General features: G+C 35.1%; 1 protein-coding gene across 4 annotated transcripts; it reads left to right on the top strand.

Annotated features, from left to right (window-relative positions):
- Nucleotides 1-27,069, top strand: POLI (DNA polymerase iota). Of its 4 annotated transcripts, XM_022584462.2 has the most exons (10): nt 1-128; nt 1,546-1,668; nt 3,650-3,814; nt 7,902-8,054; nt 10,238-10,474; nt 11,290-11,468; nt 12,293-12,384; nt 14,674-14,804; nt 19,730-19,935; nt 21,897-27,069. In XM_022584462.2, the coding sequence occupies exons 1-10, from the start codon at nt 50-52 to the stop codon at nt 22,716-22,718; spliced, it is 2,187 nt and encodes a 728-aa protein (XP_022440170.2). In that variant the 5' UTR covers nt 1-49; the 3' UTR covers nt 22,719-27,069. The 4 variants fall into 4 exon arrangements, with proteins under 4 accessions (XP_022440170.2, XP_089751330.1, XP_089751328.1 ...); XM_089895204.1 differs by lacking the exon at nt 10,238-10,474; XM_089895202.1 differs by lacking the exon at nt 1,546-1,668 and having other exon boundaries at nt 20-128.
- Nucleotides 27,070-27,662: the final 593 nt, after the last annotated feature.

Here is a 27,662-nt window from a genome sequence, read left to right on the forward strand (position 1 = left end):
GCCTGAAGAAGAAGGCGACTACGACTAGGAAGAGGACGCGGCTCTGGGCATGGAGCGGGTCGAGGCGTGCACAGCCGGCAGCTCGCCGGGTGCGCTGGAGCCTGAGGAGCCCGGCGGCCTCCCTTGGTGTAAATGAGCAGCGCGGGGCGGGAGGACTCCCGGGGCAGTGGCGGCGGCTGTTGGGCTGCGACCGTCCCGCCCGGCTCGGGTCCTTTCGTCTTCCGGGCTCCGCTGAGAGAGCTGCCCTTCGCTGCCCGGTGTTTTGAGGCCAAGATCCCGAGAGGGATTTTTTTGACCAGTAGGAGTAGGGTGGGCGCGTCAGTTGGTTAATCGAGGTTGCATTTGTAAACAGCCCAGTGAAAGCGGAAGAGTCCCCGGCCGCCTAAAGGTTGCAGTAGCGGGGGAACTTGTCGACCGTTTGGCAAAGGTTGGGGCCCCGGCTCAGCGCAGACGGGAAGGGACGGCGCAGCTCGGAACCGGGGACGAGGCACGTCTGCAGTGGCCGCCTCTCCGGTGACCCATTTCCAGCCTCTGGACCCTACTTTGCAGCGCGCCAATCCCCGGGCCTGGGGCCAAGGCTCTCCTTCCCTGCTTCCTAGACCCCCGCCCCCTTTTTAAAAAGCTTAAATTTTGTAATAATTTTAGATTTACAGAGAGATGCACAGATAGCTTTTCCTAACTTTAATACCTTACATCACCGTGATACATTTGTCAAAACTAAGAAAGTAACATTGGCATACTATTAATGAAAGGACAAGCTTTATTCAGATTTTACCAGTTTTTTTCCACTTAATTTTTTTCTGTTCCGGGCTCCAAACCAGAAAACCACATTGCATTTAGCCTGCCTTGTTTTTAACTGGTGTTAAGAGCTGGAATCTCCTCTGTCTTATCCCTCTGCCCCTTCCCTCAAGACATGAACCACTTTTAAAATCCAGGAAATATTTACTCTGTCTTGCAATTTAGCAAGTATTCATTGGTAGTCTATTATATGCCAGGCTCTGTTTTAGGTATTGGGTATTCAGCATTGAACCAGCTAATCTTGATCTCATATGGGAGCTAGATGTAGTCCATCGGGACCCATAGGTTCTGTCTTGTGCTGCTTTGTATTTCAGATTATTTTTTTAATTTAAGGACATGCCACTTAGAATACTTTTTAAGTTGGTTGAAAGATCAGTGTTTAAACTCTTCTGCCCCTTGCAACTTTCTCTAAATTTTCCCATAAACTTCCAAGTCCTAGGATTACCTCTTGCAATCTTCCATTATTGATAAATTTTTTTCCTTAAATGTATTACTGTCCTGAGAAAAACATAGTATGCAAAGAAATAGTAAGTAAACAGGACTGAAGACTCTACTGTGGGTGGAGTTTCTCTCATGTCTTTGTAATTTTTAGATGCTTTGACACATGTGATAAATCCAGGAAAAAAACTTTAAAAATCACTCTGCATTCTTCTTTCTCAGTTGCCGTGTTTTAAGGGGCTGGCAGTTGCTCAGAGGCGATAAGCTGCCTGAACGTATTTTTATGTTTCTTTGCATATTGTGCCACAGTCCATGATCAAGTGGTGCCAGCAGGAAGTTCTTCATCTAGAGTCATAGTACACGTGGATCTGGATTGCTTTTACGCACAAGTAGAAATGATCTCACATCCAGAACTAAAGGGCAAACCTTTAGGTAATTCTGGAGTTTGATACTATTTTCTTTGTATAATAGGATTCGTTATTTATTATGTTTCTTATATTATGATTTATTAACCATATTAATAAATGTTGGAAGCAGTTCTGTGATGCTTTATAGACAGTAATCTTTGCTTCACTACAGGTGTAAACTTTATAATCGTTTAATAAATGGTGAATGTGATACAAGTAGTATAGTTAACCAAACGGATGAACAGAGAGACCATGATAAACTTTTAGTCTTTTTCTCAATGTTTGAAATTTTACAACCGTCTTATCTCAAGAACAATCTCTTTTATTAATTTTAATGGAAGTTGTCATCTATTCTCTCACTTTTGAAATTAACTCTTGAGTTGTGTAACATTCGACAAAATAGTTGGATTTTGAACAGAACCCAAAATGTTAAGGCATACAGTACAAATTTTCCATAAAATCATAAGTATCTTTAAAAGGCAAAGAGAAATTTTACATTGGGGATCTAATTACTATTACGTTGGCTTTTTAAAAAAAACTTTCTTTTTTTTATTATATCTTAAATTGGGAAAGTAATTTAAATTTCTAAAAATTTATTTTATGCATGTAGTAAGGATTTATCTTTTAGTAAAAGCATAAAGAGCAATTTTGGTTCACATGCCGCTTCCCTCTGGTGTCTATTTTGGTTTTGATAAGTCCCCAGTTCAACTCAGCCTAGTTGATTTACTAAGGAACAGAGGGATGACTGATGTCTAGTTTTTGGTATGCCAAGGTCAGTCTAGGATCTTTAAAATTAAGGGTGTCAAGGAGTTAGGATTAGGGGACCTCAATTTTCTTCTGAAGGCATTTCTAACTAGTAGCATGGTAACAAGATGTTCTGTAAGTAATGATTAGTAAAAAGGTATTGTGTAATTAAGATGCAGGAATGAATGATTACCAGGAAGTGAGGGATGTAATGCTGAAAGTTTCTAGGAGAAAGCAGCATAGTCTTCCATTTGTACTCAGCAAATATATGAGTACTTAACTTGGGCTGGTGACATAATGGTGAGTCCATTAATCCTGCATTAAAAGACTACTTTTTTAGTTAAGGAAGTTACTAATCTGATTTTTTACATAGATCACTGGTGAATCATAAATTATTACTTTTGACCCAGTGCTTCTATTTTTGGGCATAATCTGGTATATCAAAAATATACGAAATAATGTTTCTTTGCCTTGTTTATAGTATCAACACTTTAGAAACAAAATGTCTTACATTAGGGGAATGGACATAACCTTTTTTTCCCCATCTACATATTTGTGTTTTACATATTTTAGATGAACATTACTTTAATAGTGGTAAACAAGTAGTCAACTTGTGTAAAGAGAAAAGCAAATAATTTTAGCAATTTTAAGCTACCGGAAAACTAGAATTTTTAAACAGTCTGTAGATGATCATAACTTAATCATTTTGATAAGGAGGGGGCTCATAATGCCACCTCACTATAATCTTTTCTGAAGATTACTATGAAGAACAGTTCAATAATTAGAACACTGATTGGGGGAGATCCCTAGTAATTGCTGTAGATTGGCACTTGTAACAGAACATTGCTTTATATTCATTGGAAAGTTACTCAGAAGACAAGTTAGGTTTTCTAGCAGCAACATGTAGTTAATTGTACTCAGTTATTTTCATCTGCTTTATTTTTTGGTAAAGCATGGCCTGGAGTTATATATAAAGTTATATAGAGTTAATTCTTTGGTTTTGTATTGTTTGAAAAAAATCCTCAAAGGATTTTATTTGTATCTTTTTGCAGAATTCATAGAATTGCTCGTTCGTGCTAATTTTTGTTAAATTGTACTTCATAGAGCTTTGATGAATGGAGGCTGTATTTTTTAACTGAGAGCTTTTTATTCTTATCAAAACAGATGGTATTACAACTATAATATGGAATAAGTAAATTATATTTTAATTTTTAATCCTCATAAAATATTTATTTTTCTCATAAAATATTTATTTCTTATAGGGGTTCAGCAGAAATATTTGGTGGTTACCTGCAACTATGAAGCTAGGGAACTTGGAGTTAAGAAACTTATGAATGTCAGAGATGCAAAAGAAAAGTGTCCACAGCTAGTATTAGTTAATGGAGAAGATTTGACTCGTTACAGAGAGATATCATATAAGGTTACAGGTACGTTACAGGTACAGATTATGGGCAATATAATTTCAGTATTAATTTTTATATAGGATGCCTGTTAACTACATGAATCTTTTGATAAATGTAAAATGCATAAGTCAGTTTCCTTTTATTTTGGGACTTTCCCATTAAAAAAAATTTTATATGAGAATGACTTAATATATTATGAGTAATGGTGACAAAAATGTATAGTTGGAAGGAATTTGAACTCTGTCACGCTGATGTTTACATAAATATGAGAAAATGTAAAAAAATTTTTAAATGAGAAAATGGGAGAAGATAAACCAAAAAGAACCAGGTATTTTTAATTATAAGTTTAAATGCCAAGTTTAAATAAACTATGAAGAAATATGCTGTACTCTAATGCACTAATGGGAGTTGAGAGAGGCTTCTGTAATGTTTGATTAACATAATTAAAAACCAATTTGTTAGGAAGTATTAGTAAAGATAAGGAGTATAGTTTTTTCTTAGATTTTATGTATATATTAAATATTTCAGTGTAGATAAACTCCCCCTTACTAAGGTTTGGGTTTGAATCTTAGTGTTTTAGTAAATTACAGGAAAAATGAAACCATGTGTTGTACTGGCATATGGCAAATATATACAGTTTTAAAATGTATAAGGATCAGCTTTTTATTTATCTTGTTTGCTATTGTTTTAGTAAATTTTTTTTTTTTTTTTTTTTGTGGTACGCGGGCCTCTCACTGTTGTGGCCTCTCCCGTTGCGGAGCACAGGTTCCAGACGCGCAGGCTGAGCGGCCATGGCTCACGGGCCCAGCCGCTCTGCGGCATGTGGGATCTTCCCGGACCGGGGCACGAACCCGTGTCCCCTGCATCGGCAGGCGGACTCTCAAGCACTGTGCCACCAGGGAAGCCCTGCTATTGTTTTTGTTTACTTGTTCTTTGGTTATTTGTAGCAGTTTTCAGATGAAAGCATTAAATATAATATCCAAGGGCTCTTAGGAATTAACAAGAAAAAGAAACTTAAGAAAAATGGACAAAGGATATGAATAGGCAATTAACAAAAAGAGCAAATTCAACAATGTGGAAAAAGAATGCTCAAATTCATTCGTACTAAAAATAAGAATGTGAGAAAAAGTAGAAACAAAGTATTACAGCCTTTTCAAGAAAGCAATCTAGAAACATGTTTTGAAATTAAAGATACCTATTATGTTCTTTAACCCAATAATACCACTGCTGGGGATTTATCTAATTGAACTAAAATAATGTATATGTACAAAAACGTTTCTTGTAGCATGGTTCATAATTGCTAAAAATATGGAATGAAAACAATTGCTCACCAGGGTGAGAATGGCTAAATAAACTAAGACTTCTCTATGATAGAATATTATATGGCTATTAAAAAGAATGAATTGGTGCTGTACTGTTTGACTCATAGAGATATGCCTTGTTGAGTGAGTAGAAGGCAAGATGCAAAAACCAGTATCAGGTTTTTCCATATGTGTAAAACAATGACCCAAACCCCTTCCGCCACATATGTGTGTATGTCTGTGTGTGAATAGACAATGTGCACAATTATGTGTGTGTATCTGAATACTCAGAAGTTAATTTTTACTGTACATAGAAGAGGTGATATAATACAGACAGTGTGCATCTTGCCTTTGTTCTTGGTGATCTTTCATCTCATTCATATAGCTCTTCCTCATTCTTTTTAGTGCCTGCACAGTATCCTGTTGTATTTTGTCCCAAACTTATTTAACCATTCCTTTACTGATATGAAGACAGTATGTCCCACTTTATGCCCATTGTCCCTACGTAATTATTAATAGCACCTCCTTTTATTCAAAAGAAATCTTGTAAATTATGTGGCTTCCCTGATAGTGAGGGATTATTTCTGTTACCAACTTTTTGCTCTTACAAATATATGCTTCAGTAGACATTTTCATACAGAAATTTTCACATACTTTCATGAAGATATCCTTAAAGTAAGTTCCTAAAGTTTAATTGCTAGATCAAAGATAATTTGCATTAGAAATACTGCTATATGTTGCACTTGAGGTTGTCCCAACATATTGCTAGTATGTATGACAGTATTAGATATTCATAAAGATTTTGCCTATAGGCAGAAAAAATAGTAAATCATTGTTTTGATTTGCATTTCTCTATAAGTAAGTGTGAGCATTTTTTCATGTATTTTTGGTCATTTATATATGTTTTCTGTGAATGGCCTTTTCACTTGGGCCCGTTTTTATTTAGATTGCTCCTCTCTTTTCTGATTGGTTTGTGTCATTGTTTGGGGAAGTTAAGGAAATTAGCCCTTTGATGGCCATGTGTTATAAATATATTTCCAATTTGTGTTTCATCTTTTTTACTTTTCCAGTTTGTGTTTTGTCTGACATTATGTTGTCAGACTTATCAGACTTTCTCTTATGATTTCTGTGCCACTGCAACTCTTCACAGTGAAAACATCTACTGGAAATTCAATGAGTAAATCTCAGTTTTTATGCTGATTCTTAACTTATAAAGTAGTATCTTGAAAGAATTAAAAATGCACTAATATAATAACAATAAATATTCTGAGTATGATTTATGCATCGATAAAATGTTATTTTGTTAATTTTTTCCATGGTATTTTCTGAGTTGAAATAGGAACATAGCCTAACAGTCCTATACTGAATTTATTTCAGACCTATTTATAATGTATAACCTTATTGTTTATTTCATATTTTTATTCTACAGTATTACATTTTTGTCTGGACAGTTTTTTCTCTATTTATAACTCCTCTCTTTGGCCTTGTGTAATCATATGTTTAATAAATGCCTCTTGTTTATGGAGTTGACAAGTTGACAGCAAAGAAGAGGTTAACTTCAGGAATGGATAAGTGATTTATTCCTATGACCTAGTAATAGAACCAATATAATCAATCAATATTCAGCAATCCACCAGCTTTGTGCATGATTCGGTACTTAATTTGCTTTTCTCCTTAGCACTTCACTTGTTCTTTGTTTTTTATATAGTATTGTTTTGATAAACTTTTATTTTCTACCTGTTACTGCTGGACATCAGGTATATACTTTTGGGGAAGAAAAGCAGAAATTGATGAGGGAAATTCAAAAGAATCCTTTTATATGGTCAGACACATTGTCAGTTTTTCCTCAGAGTAGATATATGGTTTTCTCTAGGTAGGTTGAAAGTGATTTTTGGTGGTCACCAGATCACACTGTTGTCTTTATTAATTGTTTTCTCCTGCTGTTGTCAGTGTTGGCATCAATAAAACAGAGCTTTCATATTATAGGACTTTAAGAACCTATGCATTTTTATATAAGAGGCTAATAACTTGTTTTCTGCCATCCAGCTGGTATCATAGGTGATTCAGAGAGAAGTGAAAATTCTTCGTAATGATTTCAAATTATTAGTTTTAATCCTAAAAATGAGAATTGATAAGTCTTTTTGAACTTATTTCAAATCCTGGTTCAGCTCAATTTAGTAAACATTTGAGTTATGGACTAGGCATTCTGTTAGAGGCTGGGCATTCAAATACATGTAAGTCATGGTCCATCTCTGCCCTTAAGGAATGTGCTGGAGGGTGACTAATCAAAAAGTATTGCATTGTAGTATATTTTGAAAATTAAGTAACTTTTCTCTTTGGATTAGTATTAACTGGAAATTTTAAATTTTATTTTGTTTTGCCTTTTTAAAATTCTTACGAAAAACATAGCTAGAATATATTATTATTTGTTTTTACTTTTCTAAGCAGACTATAATTTATTCTTTGACCTACTGCTTCAAGATCATAATTAACTATAAGCATTGATGTTTAATGTACTACAGATAGAGAAATTATACGTATAGGAGATTGAGAAATTTATTGCTATGAGCATCTGCCCAGGAAATGTTATTTTTGGACTTATTTTGTTGGAAAATATTGCCTTTACTCAGAATGTGGTACAGAAAAAAAAATCCCAGTTAACTGAGGACTTTATTAAAGATATTATGGGACTGTGAATATATGTAAAACCTTTAACAACATATTTTGTTATTTTTTTAAGCATAAAAGAGTTAAATCTATTCTAGTTACAACTTCAGTTACATCTGTGCTCCAATGTTATTTTAATTTAGAGTTGTTGGAAGAATTTAGTCCAGTTGTTGAGAGACTCGGATTTGATGAAAATTTTGTGGATCTAACAGAAATGGTTGAGAAGAGACTAGAGCAGCTTCAAAGTGATGAACCCTCAGCACTGACTGTGTCGGGTCATGTATACGGTAATCAGCGTAAGTGGGTTCTTATTCATTCAATTTAGTAACTAAAAGTATCTACATTTCTTAATGTTCAGTCAGTTCAGAGAGTCGATTATGTCTTTCTGAAAGTATTCTGGCTTCTGTTGGATATATTAGCCATATTTCAGCAGTCTAAGATGATTAAAATCAGGTATTGCTATTCCATATTAAATAGGCAGAAAATCGTATTTTGATGACATGTAGCTCAGTGCTTTGTGCACTTTTCATTTCTCTGACACAGTCCTGTATTACGGTTTTTATTTTATTTTATTTTTTAATTTTTTGGCTGCATTGCATCTTCGTTGCTGTGCGCAGGCTTTCTCTATTTGTGGTGAGTGGGGCTACTCTTTGTTGTGGTGCGCAGGCTTCTCATTGCGGTGGCTTCTCTTGTTGCGGAGCACGGGCTCTAGGTGCCTAGGCTTCAGTAGTTGTGGCACGCGGGCTCAGTAGTTGTGGCTTGCGGGCTCTAGAGTGCAGGCTCAGTAGTTGTGGTGCACGGGCTTAGTTGCTCTGTGGTCTGTGGGATCTTCCTGGAGCGGGGATTGAACCCGTGTTCCCTGCATTGGCAGGCGGATTCTTAACCACTGCGCCACTGGGGAAGTCCCTGTGTTATCGTTTTTAAAGAGGATGACTCTTTAGGTCATCCTTAAGTTACAGGAGTTGGCTTTTTAGAGTAGTTTTTGATTTTCTTAAAACCATTTTTAAGCAAAATTTTAGGTAGACTAAATTTGCCTTTGCTGCCTCTTTGCTTGTTCACTTCTATTCTCCCAAGGCATCAAGACCCTCCCAAGTTAGCTGTTGTGGAAGCTTGTCCAGGCCTACCTGCCATATTTTGCAAGCTCATATTTAATCAGTTCAAATAATCTTTGCCAACTCTTAGCAAGAAAACAGAATGGTTCCTCTCCTTCGCGTATTAAAGTATGAATGACTGATGGTATTTCCAGGGGTATTTGCATTTGAAAATAAGCTGCAATCAACTCTGCTGAATATCTAATTAGGCTTTCAAACATCTTGTGACTGCTGGTGACTTCCAAATCATACCACGTAGAAGGCAAGCTGCTTTTCTCTAAGACCTGTCCTGACATACTTGCTCATAGGTCTCAGCCAGCACGTGCTTTCTCTTATTCCCCTTTTTTGAGTGCTGGTGGATCAATCTCCAGCCATTATCCACCTCCCTGATATTAAAGGAGGAAAGAAGTAGAGCTACCATTCGTTTTAGAAGAAGATATGAAGCTTTCATGTGTCTTTTGTACCTGTGCTCTTTTGTCACTTACGAGGTCTGGGTAGCAAGAAGGTTCCAAATGTGTTTCTGTATAATTTTTAAAGCAAACTTAGATTCTATTTGTTAGAACATATTACAGAGAGCTAGGTCTTATATCCTAAAATATCTAATTCTTCATGAATTCTTCTTTCTCCTCCACGTAAGATTGTGTTAAAAAATTTTTTAAACCTACAGAAAAGTTGACAGAATGGTACAGTGAGAACAGTCATTATGCCCTTCCTTGTAGATACTCCCATTGTTATCATTTTGCCACATTTGCTTTATCTTGCTGTTTATTGATTGGTTGATAGATTGTTGAGCCATTATTACAGACATCATAACACTTGAAATGTAAATACTCCTAAGGATAAGGACTGTCTCATATAACTCTAATGTCATTTTCACACCTAAGAAAATTTGTTTCTATATAATTTCCCTATACTTTTAATAAAAGTTCTCTTAAACTGTATACAGATCCAAAATTGTTTTTAATAGCACATACCACTAGTGTGTAAAGTTTAGATTCAGATCTTTAAAGCTGTAATGTTAGCTTTATCATTAATGTAACACTTTTACTTTTATGCTTACTTCCAGATAAACGTGAGTAAAAGTTCTAGTAATGTCTGTCGGAATTTTTTATGAGATCAATTTTCGTAATCTGTTAATCATTCAGCACTCCCATTATGCATTTGCTGTCACAGGCCTTGGAATTCACTTGTGATAGTTACTTTACAGAATTCCTGTGAAGGACAAGAGAGATTAGTTAAGTGTGTAGCAGTATGGTGGTGTAGCAGTATGGTGGCAGGGAAGGGGGGTTGGATATAGATTAAGCCCTTTATCTTTTTAAAACTCATTTGTTAAAAAGAAAATGAAAATTTGTGATGGTGACTTTTAACAACATTGGCTGTTTTTATAGCTATAAACCTGCATGACATCTTGCACATCAGACTACTTATTGGATCTCAGATTGCAGCTGAGATGAGGGAAGCCATGTATAATCAGTTGGGTCTCACAGGCTGTGCTGGAGTGGCTTCTAATAAATTATTGGCAAAATTAGTGTCTGGCATCTTTAAACCAAATCAGCAAACACTCTTACTACCTGAAAGTTCTCAAGATCTCATTCATAGTTTGAACCACATAAAGGAAATGCCTGGTAAGACAAATATATTTGAAAAATATATATTGGTTTTATTGTATTTCTTTAAGTTTAAAAATTACAGCTACGTGTAATTAATTCTTAAAGCCTGTGTACTTGGCTCTTGGTGAAAACCAAAAAACCTGACGTTTTCTGGAGGGAATCTATATTAGGAATCTATATATATGAAAGTATTTTCCTAGTTTTACCTACTTTTGTATAGTTTGAACATGATCATGAAAGTTATAACCTGGAAACGTATGGTCCTTTATCACAGCATTAAATTTTTTCCTGTGATAAAGTATGACTGAGTTTTAGTGCAAGAACTTTGTCATAGGAGTTTCGCTAATGAGAAGATTCGTTTGTTTGCTTTCTGGCTCGAAAGCAAAGTATTTGGGATGGTTCCTACCTCCAGATATAAATGTGTGGTATTGTGTATAGAAATCAGTCAAGTTAGCTAATAATTAGCAAATGGTAATGCATTTTAATTGCTCTAGTGACAGTCTTTCTTTACATGGATAATAACTATGATTCTTCAATACTTCCACATTGTTATGTAACAGGTGGTAAAAATTTCATTTTATCAATATCAAGACAGCATTTATTGGTTGTCTCCTTATTCATTATATTATACTATGGTTGTTAGGTTTTCAAGGTGGTTCATAACTCAGAGGTCTTGAGCAGAACAACAACCTAATTTTTAATAAAGTTTGATCTTAGCAAAATACCAATTATGGTATCAAAAGACATGGTTGATATCTTTATAATATTTTAATTAGCTAATTTTAAAGAGAAAAACTATTGGAACACCGTATGCATCTCTTTTTGCTTAGGTATTGGCTATAAAACTACCAAACGTCTGGAAGCACTGGGTATCAGTAGTGTGCGTGATCTTCAAACCTTTTCATCCAAAATATTAGAAAAGGAATTAGGAATTTCAGTTGCTCAGCGTATCCAGAAGCTCAGTTTTGGAGAGGATAACTCTCCTGTGACCCCCTCAGGACCTCCTCAGGTACGTGGCGATGATGTTCATTTTAACTGAATACTGGTTGTCACATTATTTGAGGTAAAGATTTCTAGTTTTACTACTGTGTTCTTACTATTCTAATTTGCTTTTTAGGTTAGTACATGATCCCTTTCCTATGAGAAGGCTATTTATTATAGTAGATTAATAAATAGCCTTAAATTGAATCTAAGAATTAGTATTTAAGTCTCAAGTTAGCCACTGTGATTGAATACTACTTAATTTTAATAGCCTATATTGTATACAGTAGGCAAAATATTTTAATTTTTAAAAATCTTGTTTTCAGAGTAGTCTAATGGTTTAGGAAATGGAGAAAGGTATAATCACCCAGATAACATTGATGAATTTTTTTCCTGACGGATAATAATATATACATTATCCCAGTTAATCTTCACAGTGAATCTTCCAGGTAGTTAGTACTATTGTTCATACCTTTTCCCCCTCCCTTACTCCCTCTTCCTCCCATTATTTTTTTAAGGTGAAGATACTGTACTTTAGAAAGGTTAAATAACTTGCCCAAGGTTAAACTCAGATTCAAGTCCTAGGAGATTAAGAGCCTCACTGTACTCATACAATAAAGCGTGGCATTGGTACTAGAGCTTTGTAATTTTCTTGACTTCCAGTACACTTTCTAGTGGAGTACAATAACTTGCAGATAAAAAGATTTAATATAAAAGTGAACTAAATGGCTCAAACTAAGTACATGAGGTAAGTTAGTAAAGAATGTGTTGAATACTTATTTAACATATACACTGATAATTGGATATGTTTATTTGGGTTTTTATTAATCCTTATTTGTGCTTCTTTGGTAGTCCTTTAGTGAGGAAGATTCATTTAAAAAATGTTCATCAGAAGTTGAAGCTAAAAATAAGATTGAAGAACTACTTGCTAGTCTTTTGAACAGGTGATTTTTCCATTTTGCCATATCATCTTATAGATTCTGTGTATAGTACATGGAAAGAACACTTGATGTTCTATCTTGGAACTTACCGATTAACTGGAGACTAAACATGCAAAGATAGATCATTGTAAAGTAACAGATGTTTTTAACTAAATTTAATTCATCTACTTGCATTGGTCTTAATTTTAGTAACATTGTGGTTTACTGTGGATCTTAAGCTGCTGATCATTAACCTAAGGGAGTTTTATAGGTATCTCTAGAATCACGGCACCTATAAACTTTGTGATGATTGAGGATAGGAAATTGATGGAGAAAGCAGAAGAACCCTTTTATCTCCTGTGCCTCGGACCATGTGAAAGAAAATGGAGTCAGATGAAGGAATAGCCTAATGGGATTATGTGTGAGCAGTGAGAGTGATTGTGGGTATGTGCAGGGTTACTGACCTATAAATACATGAAGAGTGTCAATTGGGGTTATGAGTATACAAATAGTATTGCATAAGCTGAACAAGACATTTAGTTTTCTGATGCTCCTTTGCCATCATATATCTATTTCTCAGTACTCCATTTCTTTTCCTCCCATTTCTTTGATTTCTGAAAGTGGGGTGTCAGGGATCTAACAGTTTTGGGTAGGTGTGCTTCTGTAATGATGCTAGGATGGCTAATGTGACGAGAGAAAATGGTTTTTGGATGACTGTAACTCTCAGAAAACTGATAAAGTGATATTTCCTTCAACTTTGCAGTCATGCAACATGCATTGCAATCCCATGTCTTGAGCAGGGCCGCGCAGCTCATCATTTGCTGCGTGCAACTGGCTGGCTATATGACCCAGCTTCAGTGATATGACTCAGGCTGAGCCTGTGACTCTGCTAGTGAAACTGGGTTATCTGCTTTGTTTCAGCTAAATATAAGACTACTGTGAAATGCCTGGTCACTGGAAAAAGTTGTGCACATAGAGAAACCACAAGAAGTATACATTTTATAGGTTCTCTTATTTGAAGCATCAACCCAGAAATGAGTCTAGGTGCTCTAAACCTGTGAAATAACTATTAACCATTTCTCCTTATTTCTGCTTGGCATTCCCTTTTCTACATAGTGGCCCCTTATATCAGTGACTGAGTTGTATAATGCCATCTAAGTAACTGGCAAAAAAAAGAGTTGTGCGTGTGTGTGAATGTTCTCAAGCATATGATGATTGATACTCTAGATATGCAAGAGGTATAAAATCATACACCTAGGCACTGGCCCATTACTCCATTCTCTGGGCATTGGTCTTAAGATTGCTTAGAGTGTAACCTTTTTCTAGTATGTCTTAATTAGTTATAGGAACCAAATTACACTCTTTGAGTTGCATATTAACTTAATAGAACTGGAAGATGTTTAAACTAGTAACATGTTTACAGGCACCATTTAAGATATTATCTTAATAAAGCAGCAGTCAAGAAGTTTTGTGATAAAGCAATAAGAAAAAAATTGTTTACTACAAAAATCCGAATTTTCTAATTCAAAATCAATTTGAGTATGTTTAATAATACTTGTATTTTATGTTTGCGACACATATAGAAAGGAAAATGTTATTCTTTGATGACATTTATTTTCTCTAGTAATTAGATTTTCTACTTTATAAGCAGATTTTCCATGTCATTAAAAGTTTTGTTTTCAACACTAAAACCAAGATTATTTGGATGGAACACTTTTTAAGATGCATGGACAAGTACTTACCTTCCTAAATATAGTATATAATTAACCTTTCAGATTATTTCTCTAAAGCCATATAATGGTGATATTACTGACTCCCTTGGATCTATTTGAGGAGTGCTTTTTAACAGAAATAATCTCATTAAAATGTTTTTTCTTTTTGTAATCTTATTTTTTTTACATGTGTAAAAAATTGTCATTTTTTATATATTTGCTTCTGTCAGTAAATGATTCTCTGTTTCTTAAATTTCCTGCTGATTTTAATATGTTGCTTTTAGTTATGTTTTGGATTTGGATTGTAAAATGGCTTGTTATTATTATATCTTATCTCTTTTCTTTTTCTGATAGCACTCAGTTCTGCATGAGGCCTGAGAGCCTTATTTAAGTTTCAGAGCTTTATTATGTAGACTTTGTGAAGTTTGCTTGGACTATTCAGGGACCTTTATTGCCTACTGCCTAATTATCAACTGTATTTATAATTGTTAACAGTTACTAAATCTGGCACCTTTAGGTAAATGAGGTATATTGGACCATTAAAAAAACTTTAGATAATACTTTTTCTAATTCCTTGTTTCCTCTTTCTCTTTATTTTTAGAGTCTGCCAAGATGGAAGGAAGCCACATACAATAAGATTAATAATCCGTCGGTATTCGTCTGAGAAGCACTATAGCCGTGAGAGTCGTCAGTGCGCAATTCCATCCCACATAATTCAGAAGTTAGGGATAGGTAACGGACTAATTTTCTGATAATTTAATTGGCAGGTCGAACTCTTAAAAAAACAAACTTTGAGTTAGAAATATGATCCAAAGATGGGTAGTCTTCACAGGGAGTTAGTGAACTATTCAATACTTTTATTCTATATGAAATTTTCACTAGAAAACTTTGTTGTTTTTTAATAGATATTAAAAGTAAAGACTCAGTTAGGAATGATTCCCAACTCCAGAGAAAACAAAACTCTGGTAATTAATTATATAGCACGAGATAACTTCTTTATGGGCATTTAGATTGTTTCCAGTTTTTGACCGTTACGAGAAATGGTGCTGTGAACATTTGTGTGCAAGTCATTGGGCAAGTATATGCTTTTTTTCATCTTGGGTAGATTACAAGGAGTGGAATTCCTGGGTTGTATGGTAAAGTTGAACTCTAAACTGACACATTTTTTTTCAAAGTGAGTATAACAATGTAGATTCTCACCAACAAAGTATAGAGGGTTCCAGTGTTTTCATATTCTCACTGACATTTAGTACTGTCATTTTCTTTTATTATACTCATTCTCATGACTGTGTAATGGTATTTCATTGTTTTGTTTTTTCTTCTTATATGGATAGTGCTTTTGATATCATCTAAAAATTCTTGGCCTAACCCAAAGGTCATAGATATTTCCTCTTATGTTTTCTTTCAGAAATTTTATAGTTTTAAGATTTCTACTTAGATCCACTTTGAATTAATTTTTATGTGTTGTGTAAAGTAAGAGCCTTAGTTCCTTCTTTTCCATGTGGGTATCCAGTTGTTCACAGAATTTGTTGAAAAGAATGTTCTTTCCTCTTTGAATTGCCATAGCACCATTGTCAAAAACTAATTGACCATAAATGTAAGGGTTTATTTTTGACCTCCTTATTCCATTGATCTATATGTTTATCCTTATACCAGTTCTACCCTGCCTTGATACTTTGTTGTAAGTTTTGAAATTAGGTAGTGTAAGTTCTCTAGCTTTGTTCTTTTATGAATAAGAATTTGATTTCTCTATTTGTTATAAGTTTATTCCGATTTTCTATTCATTTTGAGTCAGTTTTGGTCATTTGTATCTTCTAGGAATGTATGCATTTCATCCAAGCTGTCTAATTTGTTGTCATGAAGTTGTTAATATTCCCTTATAATCCTAATTTTTGTAGGGTCTATAGTGATGTCCTCTCTTTCATTCTTGATTTTGGTAATTTGTGTATTCTTTTTTTTTTTTTTTCCCTTGGTCATTCTAGCAAAGGTTTCTCAGTTTTGTTAATCTTTTCCAAGATTCAACTTTTGGTGTCATTGATTTCTCAGTTGTCTTTCTACTTTCTATTTCATTTATTTCTGCTCTGATCTTTGTTATTTCCTTCTTTCTGCTTGCTTTAGGTTTAATTTGCCTTTCCACTCCTGGTTTCTTAAGATGGAAGCTTACATTATTTATTTTATACTTACCTTCTTTTCTAATAATTCAAGTTTAAAGTTATACATTTCCTTCTAAGCAGTGCTTTAGCTGCATTCCATAAATTTTGTTGTGTTTCTTTTTCATTAACGCTAAAGTAGTTTCTAATACCCATTGTGATTTCCTCCTTGACCCTTAAACTTATTTAGAAATTTGCTGTTTAATTTCCAAATATTTGATTATCTTTCAAATTTCTTTTTGTTGATTTCCATTTTGATTTTAGTTGATCAGAGAACATGCTTAAAGTAACTTCAACCTTTTTACATATATTGTGCCTTATTTTGTTGCCTAGCACATGGTCTACCCTGGAGAATGTTCCATTTGCATTTGAAAAGAAGAGTTGAGCAACACTATCAAACCATTCTGCTTAACTAAAATTTATGGACTACTTCTCCAAAATAGCATTTTTGAATGACAGTTTGTCTGGATATATAATCCTTTACTGGTTTCTTTCTATACTTTGAATATAGTATTCCATTGCTTTCTGGTTTTCATTATTTTTGATGAGGAGGCAGCTGTTAATAGCTTAATCAGGAGAGATTCCTGTTAATAGTTCCAATCAAGAGAGAATAACCACACAGAAATTCGAACAGGGAAAGTTTCAAAGAATTACTAAATTATGATAGGGGAGTGACTATAAAGACATAAAGATACTCTAAGAGGTACCCGAGGGCTAAGGAAAAGTATCTAAGGAAGGGCAAACTTGGAAAAGAGAGTCCTCTTACCCCTCAAGGAGAAGGTGTGGTTGCAGAACACTGAATGGTAGAGAAATCCTTTGAGTTACCTGGCCCAGAGCTGTTCCATAGTTATTGGGCAAAGAGAATACCACGCTCTGATCTACAGATGAGCTGAGGCTGATTGGTGGGTGCACAGGAGGTGTTGGGATGTTGGGAGTTTGCTCACGGGCAGGGCAGCGCATGAGCTGGGGTATGCAGGTGTCCATGTTGAGAGGGCTTCTGTTAACAATCCTCCAGGATGTGGGCAAGCTGAGACTGGTAGGTGTTTATGCTGAAGGAATCTTCATTCTTCTGCTAGTGCAAAGGTGGAGGGTATGGTGCCTGCATAGGAAGAGCTGGAGGAAACAACCTTCTGTGGCATGTGCAAGTCAAGCCTATTAGGTGGGTATGCAGGAAGAGTCAGGGTGCTGTTTATGGCACAGGCCTGGTATGTGCAGTGTTTGAGTTGCTAGTGCCATGGTAACATGGTCACTAGGCTTAGACTGGGGCTGGAGGTTGCTGAGGGACTGAGCGTTCCACACACACGTGGTATGGCACAGCACTATTGGATAGTTCCACACATATGTACTGCACACAGACCATGTTACGGGAGCAAGAAAAGGTAAATGACAGTACATCGGAACCAGGAAGAGAAACAGCCTTTCTCCTTTAATGGTCCTCCAGTTCTCTCTACTGACAAAACTTAACAGTTGAGTTCAATGTAAAACAAATTTTAGAGTCCAACGCATTATCACACAGCAGTTACTGAAGGGTGATTTGTAGCTGAGAGGCAATAAATTGTTACCAGGCACAATTGTATTGTTGTTCTCCTTTATGTGATGAGTTAGTTACCTCTCTGTCTTTTTCAGCAGTTTGACCATGGTATATCTAAGTGGTTTTGTGTGTGTGTGTGTGTGTGTGTGTGTGTGTGTGTGTGTGTGTGTGTGTTTATCCTACTTGGGATTTATTGAGATTCTTAATTCTGTAGACTAAATTTTTAAATGAAATATGGGGAGTTTGGGGCTCTTATTTCTTCAAATATTCTCTCTTCTTTTTCTTTCCTTCTGGGACTCTCATTGCACATATGATGGTATGCTTGATAATAATGTCCTATAGGTGTGTGCAATTCTATTCATTTTTCTTCAGACTTTTTTTCTTCTTTATCAGATTAGATAATTTCTTTTGAGCTGTATTCAAGTTCTCTGATTCATCTGTCACCTCAAAACTGTTGTTACACATCTAGTGATTCTGTTGTTGTTTTGGTTACTATACTTTATAACTCTAGAATTTCCATTTGTTTTGTTTTGTTTCTATGTTGGATTCTGTTTCTTTATTGAGACTCCCTCTGTTTTGGTAGTGGTTATTATATCTTACTTTAATTCCTTAAAATGATCTTCTTTAATTCTTTGAAAATATCTATAATCGCAACTTTAAAGTCTTTGCTAAATTGAACTTAAAGTCAGTTTCTATTGACTGCTTTTTCTGCCTGAGTAAGAATCACATTCCTGGTTTTTTTTTTTTTTTGTATGTATTGTAATGTTTTGTTGAAAATTGGACTAGATAATGTATTCTAGAAACTCTGGATTTGGATTTTTTTTTCCCTGTAGGCTTTTTTCTCCTTTTCTTTCTTTGTAACCTGTCTGGACTTAAGCTGCAGGATCTACCTGCCCTGTGATGTGTTGCCCCTGATCTCTCTGCTTAACTTTTTTTCTTCTTTTTAATTTAAATTTAAATTTTTAATTTTGTCTTCTTAGGAGATTACCCTGTGTCTGCATAGTTTGGTGGTTAGACAATAATTGGTCAAAGGTTTGCTCAAATACTACAGCCTGGAAGGCTTTCATTTTCTGTCAGCAGACAAGTGCTTGGGTTGGAGAGCACTTTCAAAATTTAGGCCTTTTTCAAATCTGCCTTGGCCTTTATTTTCGGCTCGTCCCTCTTGCACCTTCCCTGGTATACTTGCTGCCATTCTGGTGAGAGACATATGGAAAGCTTGGCTCCTCTCTGTGTGTGCAGCTCTCAGTCAGTTGGGGTTGTGAGGAGAGCTTATCTAGTCCCTCTGTGGTTCTCTCATTTCCAGATCTCCTGGTTAAACTTATGGCTGGTCCACTGATCTTGCACTCATCCCAACCACAGTTGCCACCCCAGGCTCAAGAGCTATGTGATTTCCTTTGTTTCCTACCAAGTTTGTTCATTTTTCTGGCAACACTGCTGGGTGTGGGCTTTTGCCCTCTACCTCAAATCAGGTCAGTCCTTTCTGGCAGCAAAGTTCTGGCTTTCACAGCCAGCCTCATCCTGGTAAAGCTACTATACAAACTGCACTGTGTAAATGGGGATACAAGCAACTCCAACCAATAAGGCTGCTGTCCCCACTTCATTACCTAAGTTCCAGCAGCTTTTCATAAATCAGTGCTTCTCACTTTATTTGCCTTTGGTTCATTCCAGAATCTCAGAATGATTATTTTTGACCATTTTGTTCAGTTTTATTTTAACTTTATGGGGAGATTTTCTGACCTCATCATTCTCCCATAACTAAAAGTTCCATATTTCAAATCTTCTGAAAACTTTAACTCATTTGGCAGTTGGTGTTAGTGTTGAGATGTCCCAGTTCAGTAAATAATGTCAAGATGTCCCAATGATATCTATTTAGGATTTTAACTTCTTAATCTAAGCAATATAAATTAGATTAAGCTCTTAATATCAATTATGATATAATGTGTTTAGATATTGTCTTCTTAAAACGTTTTATTTAGGAAATTATGATGTGATGACCCCAATGGTTGATGTACTTATGAAACTTTTTCGAAATATGGTGAATGTGAAGATGCCATTTCATCTTACCCTTTTAAGTGTGTGCTTCTGCAACCTTAAAGCCCTAAATACTGCTAAGAAAGGGACTATTGATTATTATTTAACACCATCATTATCAACAACTTCACGCTCTGGCAAGCACAGTTTTGTAAGTACACTGTTACTGGATTTGTATGGTTAAATTTAGAGGTATAAATTTGTGTTTAACTGATATAATTTAGAGATTCTTTTGGGTGATACGATTTGAATGACTTACTTGTAATAGTACCTTTCATATTATGGTTTCTAGCCTTAAGTATACTGTACTGTGACCTAAGAATAAAACATAAACATCGCTGGATAAAAGAGAAAACCTTGATAGAGGTTCTCTGTTTTAGAACTGTTAAAACATTTTATAACAGTATATAGGAATATGATGATTAGCTCACATGAAAATATTTTCAAATACTGGAAATCTAATCTTGTTGTCAATTTATACATAAGCTACCAGCGACGCCCCCCCAAATGTCTTTGTTCAAATATTTAAATTTTCTTGGTTTTGAAATTACATAAAATTCTGGTAGCAATATTGATAGAATATGACTCCTCATTTTACAACTGTAGAAATTAAGAGTGTGGCAATAGAGAGGCAGAGGCTAGTCATATTTTCACATGACTAAAAGAAAATGCAAACTTTTGTTTACCAAAAGCTTTAAAAAATAATCATCTTTTACTAAATTGTTTATGCCTACAATTAACTCTTAATTTTATTTTATTTATTTATCTATAAATTTTATTTATTATTTATTTTTGGCTGCATTGGGTCTTCGTTGCTCCACATGGGCTTTCTCTAGTTGTAGCGAGCGGGGGTTGCTCTTTGTTGCGGTGCGTGGGCTTCTCATTGCAGTGGCTCCTCTTGTTGCAGAGCACGGGCTCTAGGTGCGTGGGCTTCAGTAGTTGTGGCACATGGGCTCAGTAGTTGTGGCTCACGGGCTCTAGAGTGCAGGCTCAGTAGTTGTGGCACACGGGCTTAGTTGCTGCGCTGCAGTGGGATCTTCCCGGACCAGGGCTCGAACCCGTGTCCCCCGCATTGGCAGGCAGATTCTTAACCACTGCGCCACCAGGGAAGTCCAACTCTTAATTTTAAATGTTTTTATTATTTTCTTTATTTTTATTGTTTAATCAGTCATTATAATTTTAGTAATATTTTCATTTACATTTAAGCTTATAATGAGAACAGAATAGTGTTATGGAAATACTGAATTAGTGCCCTCTTCTAATTACTTTTTTTCAGTGACCCTTTTTATTCTGTATATTAACTGACATTTAAAAAGATGTTTACTTTTTAATTAGTCTGTAGAATGAGAATTAAAGGTCTTTCATCCACAGTAGTATTAGAGAGTAAACATAAGTGAAAGTACCTTGTACATGTCTGGCACACAGTTCATGCTCAATAAAAACAGTGACCCAAATCTCTTCTCCTTTTACTTTTTGGAAGTTACTAATGTGTTGATGTTTCCTGAATTATATATGACTATCTGTACATTTTTATGGTGCTTGAAACTAGAGGGAAAATTAGGCAAATTAAAATGGAAGGTGTTTTAAAATTTTTATTTCATGTAAATATAGAATAGTGTGACATCTTAATAGTGATACTGGGTTTTTACCATAGAAGTATTTTTTTTTCTTTCTGTTAAATGTTACACTTCAAAATAGGGAATTTTAGAAAACCAGCCCTTGGTGCTATCTGTGCATATACATATATTTTAGATACCCTTGGTGAATCATTTTATTTTTATAGGCCACCAGTCTTTTTATTCACAGAATTGAAAGTTTGAATACATGATTGTTAAGGTCCTTTCCAGGTTTCCAGTACATACCTACCTTCTGGCTCAGTGCTTTCTAGGAAGGAAGCCGTCTTCCTGGAATAGTGAGTAAAGATCCACACAGTTGTGTGACCAATTGTGGTGGATTGATCATTTCTAGTTGTTTGGAACTGGCCAAAAGGATTGAAGTTATGGAGTAGGATAGAAACATGTTGGTCGGATAATAGCTACAATCACACTTCAGCAGCATGAATGTTTAAAAGATATCAGTTATCTAAATTTTTCTGTTACCCTTGTATTCTAGAAAATGAAAGACATTCATATGGAGGATTTTTCTAAAGACAAGGAAACAAATTGGGATTTTCTACCAACTGGAAGAATTGAAAGTACAAGAACTGGGGAGTCTCCACCAGATACTACAAGTTTTTCTAAAGAAAAAGACAGTAACGAATTTCCACTCTCCTCACTTCCTGCGGGTATTGACCAAGAGGTCTTTAAGCAGCTTCCAGTAGATATTCAAGAAGAAATCCTTTCTGGAAAATCTAGAGAAAAAGTTCAAGGGAAAGGAAGTTTGAGTTGTCCATTACATGCTTCTAGAGGAGTATTATCTTTCTTTTCTACAAAACAAATGCAAGATGGTTCCTTAAATCCTAGGGATCATTTATCCAATACCAAACAGATATCCTCTGTATCTCCCTGTGCACCAGGAACATCAGGTTTAAATAGCAGTAGTTCCTCTTATGTGTCTAGCCAAAAGGATTATTCACATTATATAGACAGTAACTTAAAAGATGAACTAATGAGTCAAGGACCTAAAGAGTCTCAAGGATTCCACTTTTCAAAAACAGACCGTGCTGTATCTGTTTTCCATTCATCTCCAAATGTGCAGAGTGAGCAACTTTTCTCCAAAAACTGCACTACAGACAGCCATAAACAACCGATGGCAACAGTCTTTATTCATGAAGGACTTACAGAAAATAGAGAGCAAGATTCTACCGAAGAGAAAATTACTTTTCCTTCTGACATTGATCCTGAAGTTTTCTATGAACTACCAGAAGAGGTACAAAAAGAACTGTTGGCTGATTGGAAGAGAACAGGATCAGATTTCCACACTGTACATAAATAACCATGCTCAGAAAAAAGGGAAAGACGTTCTCAGATTAACAGTTTATTAAGCTCTTCTAACTTAAACACTAATACTTTCAATAATGTAGAAACACAATATAAAATGTTCCAGATAAAGCAAACATAGTTATGGGAAGTAAATTCTGGCACAAAGCATAAAAACATTCGTAACAGAAATAATGTAAAATATTACCTTCCTCTTATTTCTAAAGCTATTTTATATTGCTTTTCAATAAAAAGAATATCATGGTCAGCATTAGTACATTTTCCATTCATTGTGGAAGCATTGGGAGGAAGATATATATGACTGTATATAAAAAATAGAGTGGCCAAATCATTGGTATGCTGTACCAAAGAGCAGGTTTTTTCTATGAACTATGGAGTTGCTCAAGAAATTCACCTCATTAGGAAATAGCTATAAGAAATTCTGTTGCCAGCTAACCTGCTAAAAATGTATGTCTTTGACTGAAGTACTATGTACCATTCGATAAGTTGATTTAAAAAAAATACCAAAGCAATGTATATTCAATTAATGATTCTTAGTATACCTAGAACCTACCACAATGCCTGGCACACAGAGGGTGCTCAGTAAGTATTGAACGAATGAGTTGTGTGGCAGAGGCCCAGCAGGGAATTGGTCTGGGGAGTGTATTTGTTGTAAAGAACTAGAAGGAACTCTCCATACAAGTTGATTAAGGGAAGGATGACACTAGAAAAATTCAAAGTGATAGGTCTTTAAGAATGTCAGATAATGGAAGAAGTCCATTTCCTCTGGCTAGTCTGTAGGGTCTAAAAACAATGGATTAGGTGTGTTTTAATCTCTACAATTTTGTAGATGAAGATTTGGAGATGAGATTAAGGATATCATACCCACAACAAATATACACAGTGACTAAATTGATGGGTATCCTATTTCTCCCATTGTTGTTGCGCTCCCCTTTTGCCTTCAAGATTAAGAATCAGATATAAGCTTGTGGACATTTTCTAATTTGCAGGACATAGAGGATGTTTCTAGAAGGCACCAAAGTGTGGGTCAGCATTGGATTGGAGTAGGTCTGTTCTCAAGTTTATATCCTTTCCAGATATAAGAAAGAAAGGATGATAAAAATAAAGTGTACAAACATGAATAAAAGTTGTTTAAAAATATTTTCTTCCTGGTGAGGACTTTTAATTAGTTTTAGATTTCTTGACATCTGAAAATCCCCTAACAAGGATTTTTAACAGGGAGTTGGGGTTATCAAAAACAATAACTTGGAGCAAGAATGTCAGAAATTATTTACCATGCAAATATTTAGTGCTTAGGATCAAAGGCTATAGAATTTTCTACATGCAGTATTCTGGTAAGGTAGTTAAAATTCATATGAAGGGATATATTACTTTTTTGGATAATACATTTTTACAAAGTTTCTAATAATCCTTGTAATTGTTTCAGCCAGAAATCATTGGACAACTGAAAAGTTAGAAAAAAAGAAAAGGTTAAGAAAAGTAAAGTAAACAGTTTGGGACAGTTTAAAAAGAGAAAATAAAGTAGTGAAAAGTACACTTTCTTAAGTGAGAATGCAAGGGGTATATCACCGCTCTGCTATTTATTTATTCTGTGGCCTTAAGTTGGTCTTTCAACATCTTTGTGCCTCAGCGTCTGACTTTTTAGATTATCTTTTTATCTCTATCTACTTTTAATAAAATAATCTCTTTTTTCTTTGGTGTTCTACAGGTTTACTGTAATGTTTGCAGATGTGAATTTCTTTTCTTGGTGTATGCTGGCTTTCTGTATCTTTCAATTCATTTTAGTTCTATTAAATTTTTAGCCACTCTTCAAATACTGCTGCTCTGTTCTTCTAGGACTCTGATTGCACAAATGATGGACTTCCTTACTCTATCATGTCCTTTAATCTTTCATATTTTTCATCATCTTGTTTGTGCTGCATTTTGGTTAATTTCATCAGCTCTGTGTCTTATTTAGTAATTCATTTTTCAGCAATGTCTGATCGATTTAAAAACACTAATGATGGTTTTAATGTCAGTAGTTATATTCTTCATTTTATTCTTTTTCTGATCTTCCTGTTTATTCATTATAGTCTCTTGTAAGTCCATTTCTAATTTTAAAATTTTCATAAATATTTCATATTCTATTTCTGATCATTTCAGTATTTTAAGTCTTATAAGTCTAAATTTTTGTGTGTACCATTGTGTACTAAATACTGTTGTGTACTATTTTGGCTTGTTTTCTTTAGTGTGTGGCTAAGCTAAATCTGTGGGAAAACAAAGGACCTAAATTGTGTATACTTTCCTTCAGATGTGATTTTGCATTTGCTTCCAGTGAGGCAGTACCAAACCCATTGGCACCACTGTAGCCCCGGCAAGGTTCCTGACTGAATGCAGTTTGTCTTTGTCTTATTTTCAGCACTCAGACAAGTTTGCTTCTTGCCTGATGCTTCCTGCTCCTTTCTTGCTTTTGTTTCAGCTCAATTTTTTTTTCCCCTGTGTGAGTGTAGAGGGATGGGACCTGGAAATTTCTCTTACATAGCACAACCCAGCAATGAATTAAATCGTTTTTTTTTCTTCAGAATCTAGTGTTTTGTATTGGGAGAACACTTAAGAGTATCTATCCCACTATAGTGCAGAAGTGCAAGTCTGTTTGGATTTACTTTTTCCATCTTATTTTGTGCTATTTTTTTCTTTTTCTATGCTATGCTTCTTTCCCATCCTTATCCCTTTCCTGTCTTCCTTTTGGCTTGGTTGAATTTTCTATTTTCCTTCTACTGATTTGAAATTTAAACATTCTAAGTTTTTGATTATCCTTAAAAATTTAACATACTTAACATCTAAAAATTGTATATATCTGTACCCTCTTTCCAAACAACACAAAGATGTTAAAATATATTAATTTTAATCATATTCCTCTAGTTCTTTATATAACCTCCAAATTGGATATTGTTAGTATTTTATGTAGTTAATGTTTGGGTTTGCTCACATGTTTATCTTGGTTGGTGGGGGGGAGGCTCACCTTTTTTTCTTGTATTGCAGATGTTTCTTCAAAATAGGATTATTTTTACTTTCTGAAATTATGTCTTCAGAACTGTGGATTTAGAATTGACTTCTCGGGTTGTTTTAAAATATATTTACTTTTATCTTTGGAGGTCTGCAGTTTTTACTATATGTCAAAATATATATTTATTTTTATCATGTTTGGGATTTGGGTGCTTTCTGAATCTGCAGATTTATGTCTTCCATTGAATCTGGATTAATATCAATATTTTAAAATTTCTATTGTCAAATATGTGTACAGAAAAGTACATAAATGAATGGACATGTTAATGGGTAATCATAAGCGAAAACTATGTAACATCCAGGTCAAGAAATAAAATATATCAAGGGATCAGGAAGTTTGGAGTTTTTTTTTAATTGAGATATAATTGATATATAACATGTTTCATGTGTAAAACATATTGATTCAGTATTTGTATATATTGCAAAATGACCACCATAATAAGTCTAGTTAACATCTGTAACCACACATAGTTAATTTTTTTTTTTCCTTGTGATGAGAACTTTTAAGATCTAAGGAAGTCAAGAGTTATTCTTGGAGTTTCATTACATAGGGAGGATTTAGTAAATTACTGGCCATGTGATTGAACTCCATCTCCAGCTTCCCTGTCCTACCCTCCCTGGATGTCAGGCTGGCTCAAAGCCTCAACATTCTAATCAAGTGGTTGGTCTTTCTGATGTGGGCTATCTCCATCCTAAGTCATCTTGTTGATATAAGCTATCTAGGGACCCACAACGAATCACCTCATTAGCATACATTGTCAGTGTCCATGATGAATAAAAAAGACACTCCCATTTGGGAAATTCTAAATGTTTTAGGAGCTCCATGCCAGGGACTCTGGACGAAGAGCAGAAAAATTCTTCATTCTACTGCAGAACATTTTGAAATAAGTTTTGAGATGTTTTATGGCCCCAAATGTGCTGTAACTAAGTAAATATTCTGTGTGTGCTTGAATATGTATTTTGCTGTTGGTGGAGTGTTGTTTAAATGCCAATTAACTTAGTGTTCAAATCTTTTTTTTTTACATTTTTAAAATTCATTCATTCATTTATTTATTTTAACATCTTTATTGGAGTATATTTGTTTTAAAATGGTGTGTTAGTTTCTGATTTATAACAAAGTGAATCAGCTAAACGTATATATATATATCCCCATATCCCCTCCCTCTTGCATCTCCCTCCCACCCTCCCTATCCTACCCATCTAGGTGGACACAAACAACCCAGCAGATCTCCCTGTGCTATGCGGCTGCTTCCCACTAGCGATCTTTTTTTTTTTTTTCCTTATTAGTTATCCATTTTATACACATCAGTGTATACATGCAAATCCCAATCGCCCAGTTCATCACACCCCCACCTCCACCCCCCGCCGCCTTCCATACGTTTGTTCTCTACATCTGTGTCTCTATTTCTGCCCTGCAAACCGGGTCATCTGTACCATTTTTCTAGGTTCCACATATATGCGTTAATATATGATATTTGTTTTTCTCTTTCTGACTTACTTCACTCTGTATGACAGTCTCTAGATGCATCCACGTCTCTACAAATGACCCAATTTCGTTCCTTTTTATGGCCGAGTCATATTCCATTGTATATATGTACCACATCTTCTGTATCCATTCATCTGTCAATGGGCATTTAGGTTTCTTCTGTGTCCTGGCTATTGTAAATAGTGCTGCAATGAACATTGGGGTGCATGTGTCTTTTTGAATTATGGTTTTCTCAGGGTATATGCCCAATAGTGGGATTGCTGGATCGTATGGGAATTCTATTTTGAGATCTTTAAGAAACCTCCGTACTGTTCTCCATAGTGGCTGTATCAATTTACATTCCCACCAAGAGTGCAAGAGGGTTCCCTTTTCTCCACACCCTTTCCAGCATTTGTTGTAGATTTTCTC

The sequence above is a fragment of the Delphinapterus leucas genome, chromosome 14 (genome assembly GCF_059928025.1).
Source record: "Delphinapterus leucas isolate spDelLeu-1000000601 "Yukka" chromosome 14, BTC_Dleu_Yukka2, whole genome shotgun sequence".
In the NCBI taxonomy this organism is placed as follows: domain Eukaryota; kingdom Metazoa; phylum Chordata; class Mammalia; order Artiodactyla; family Monodontidae; genus Delphinapterus; species Delphinapterus leucas.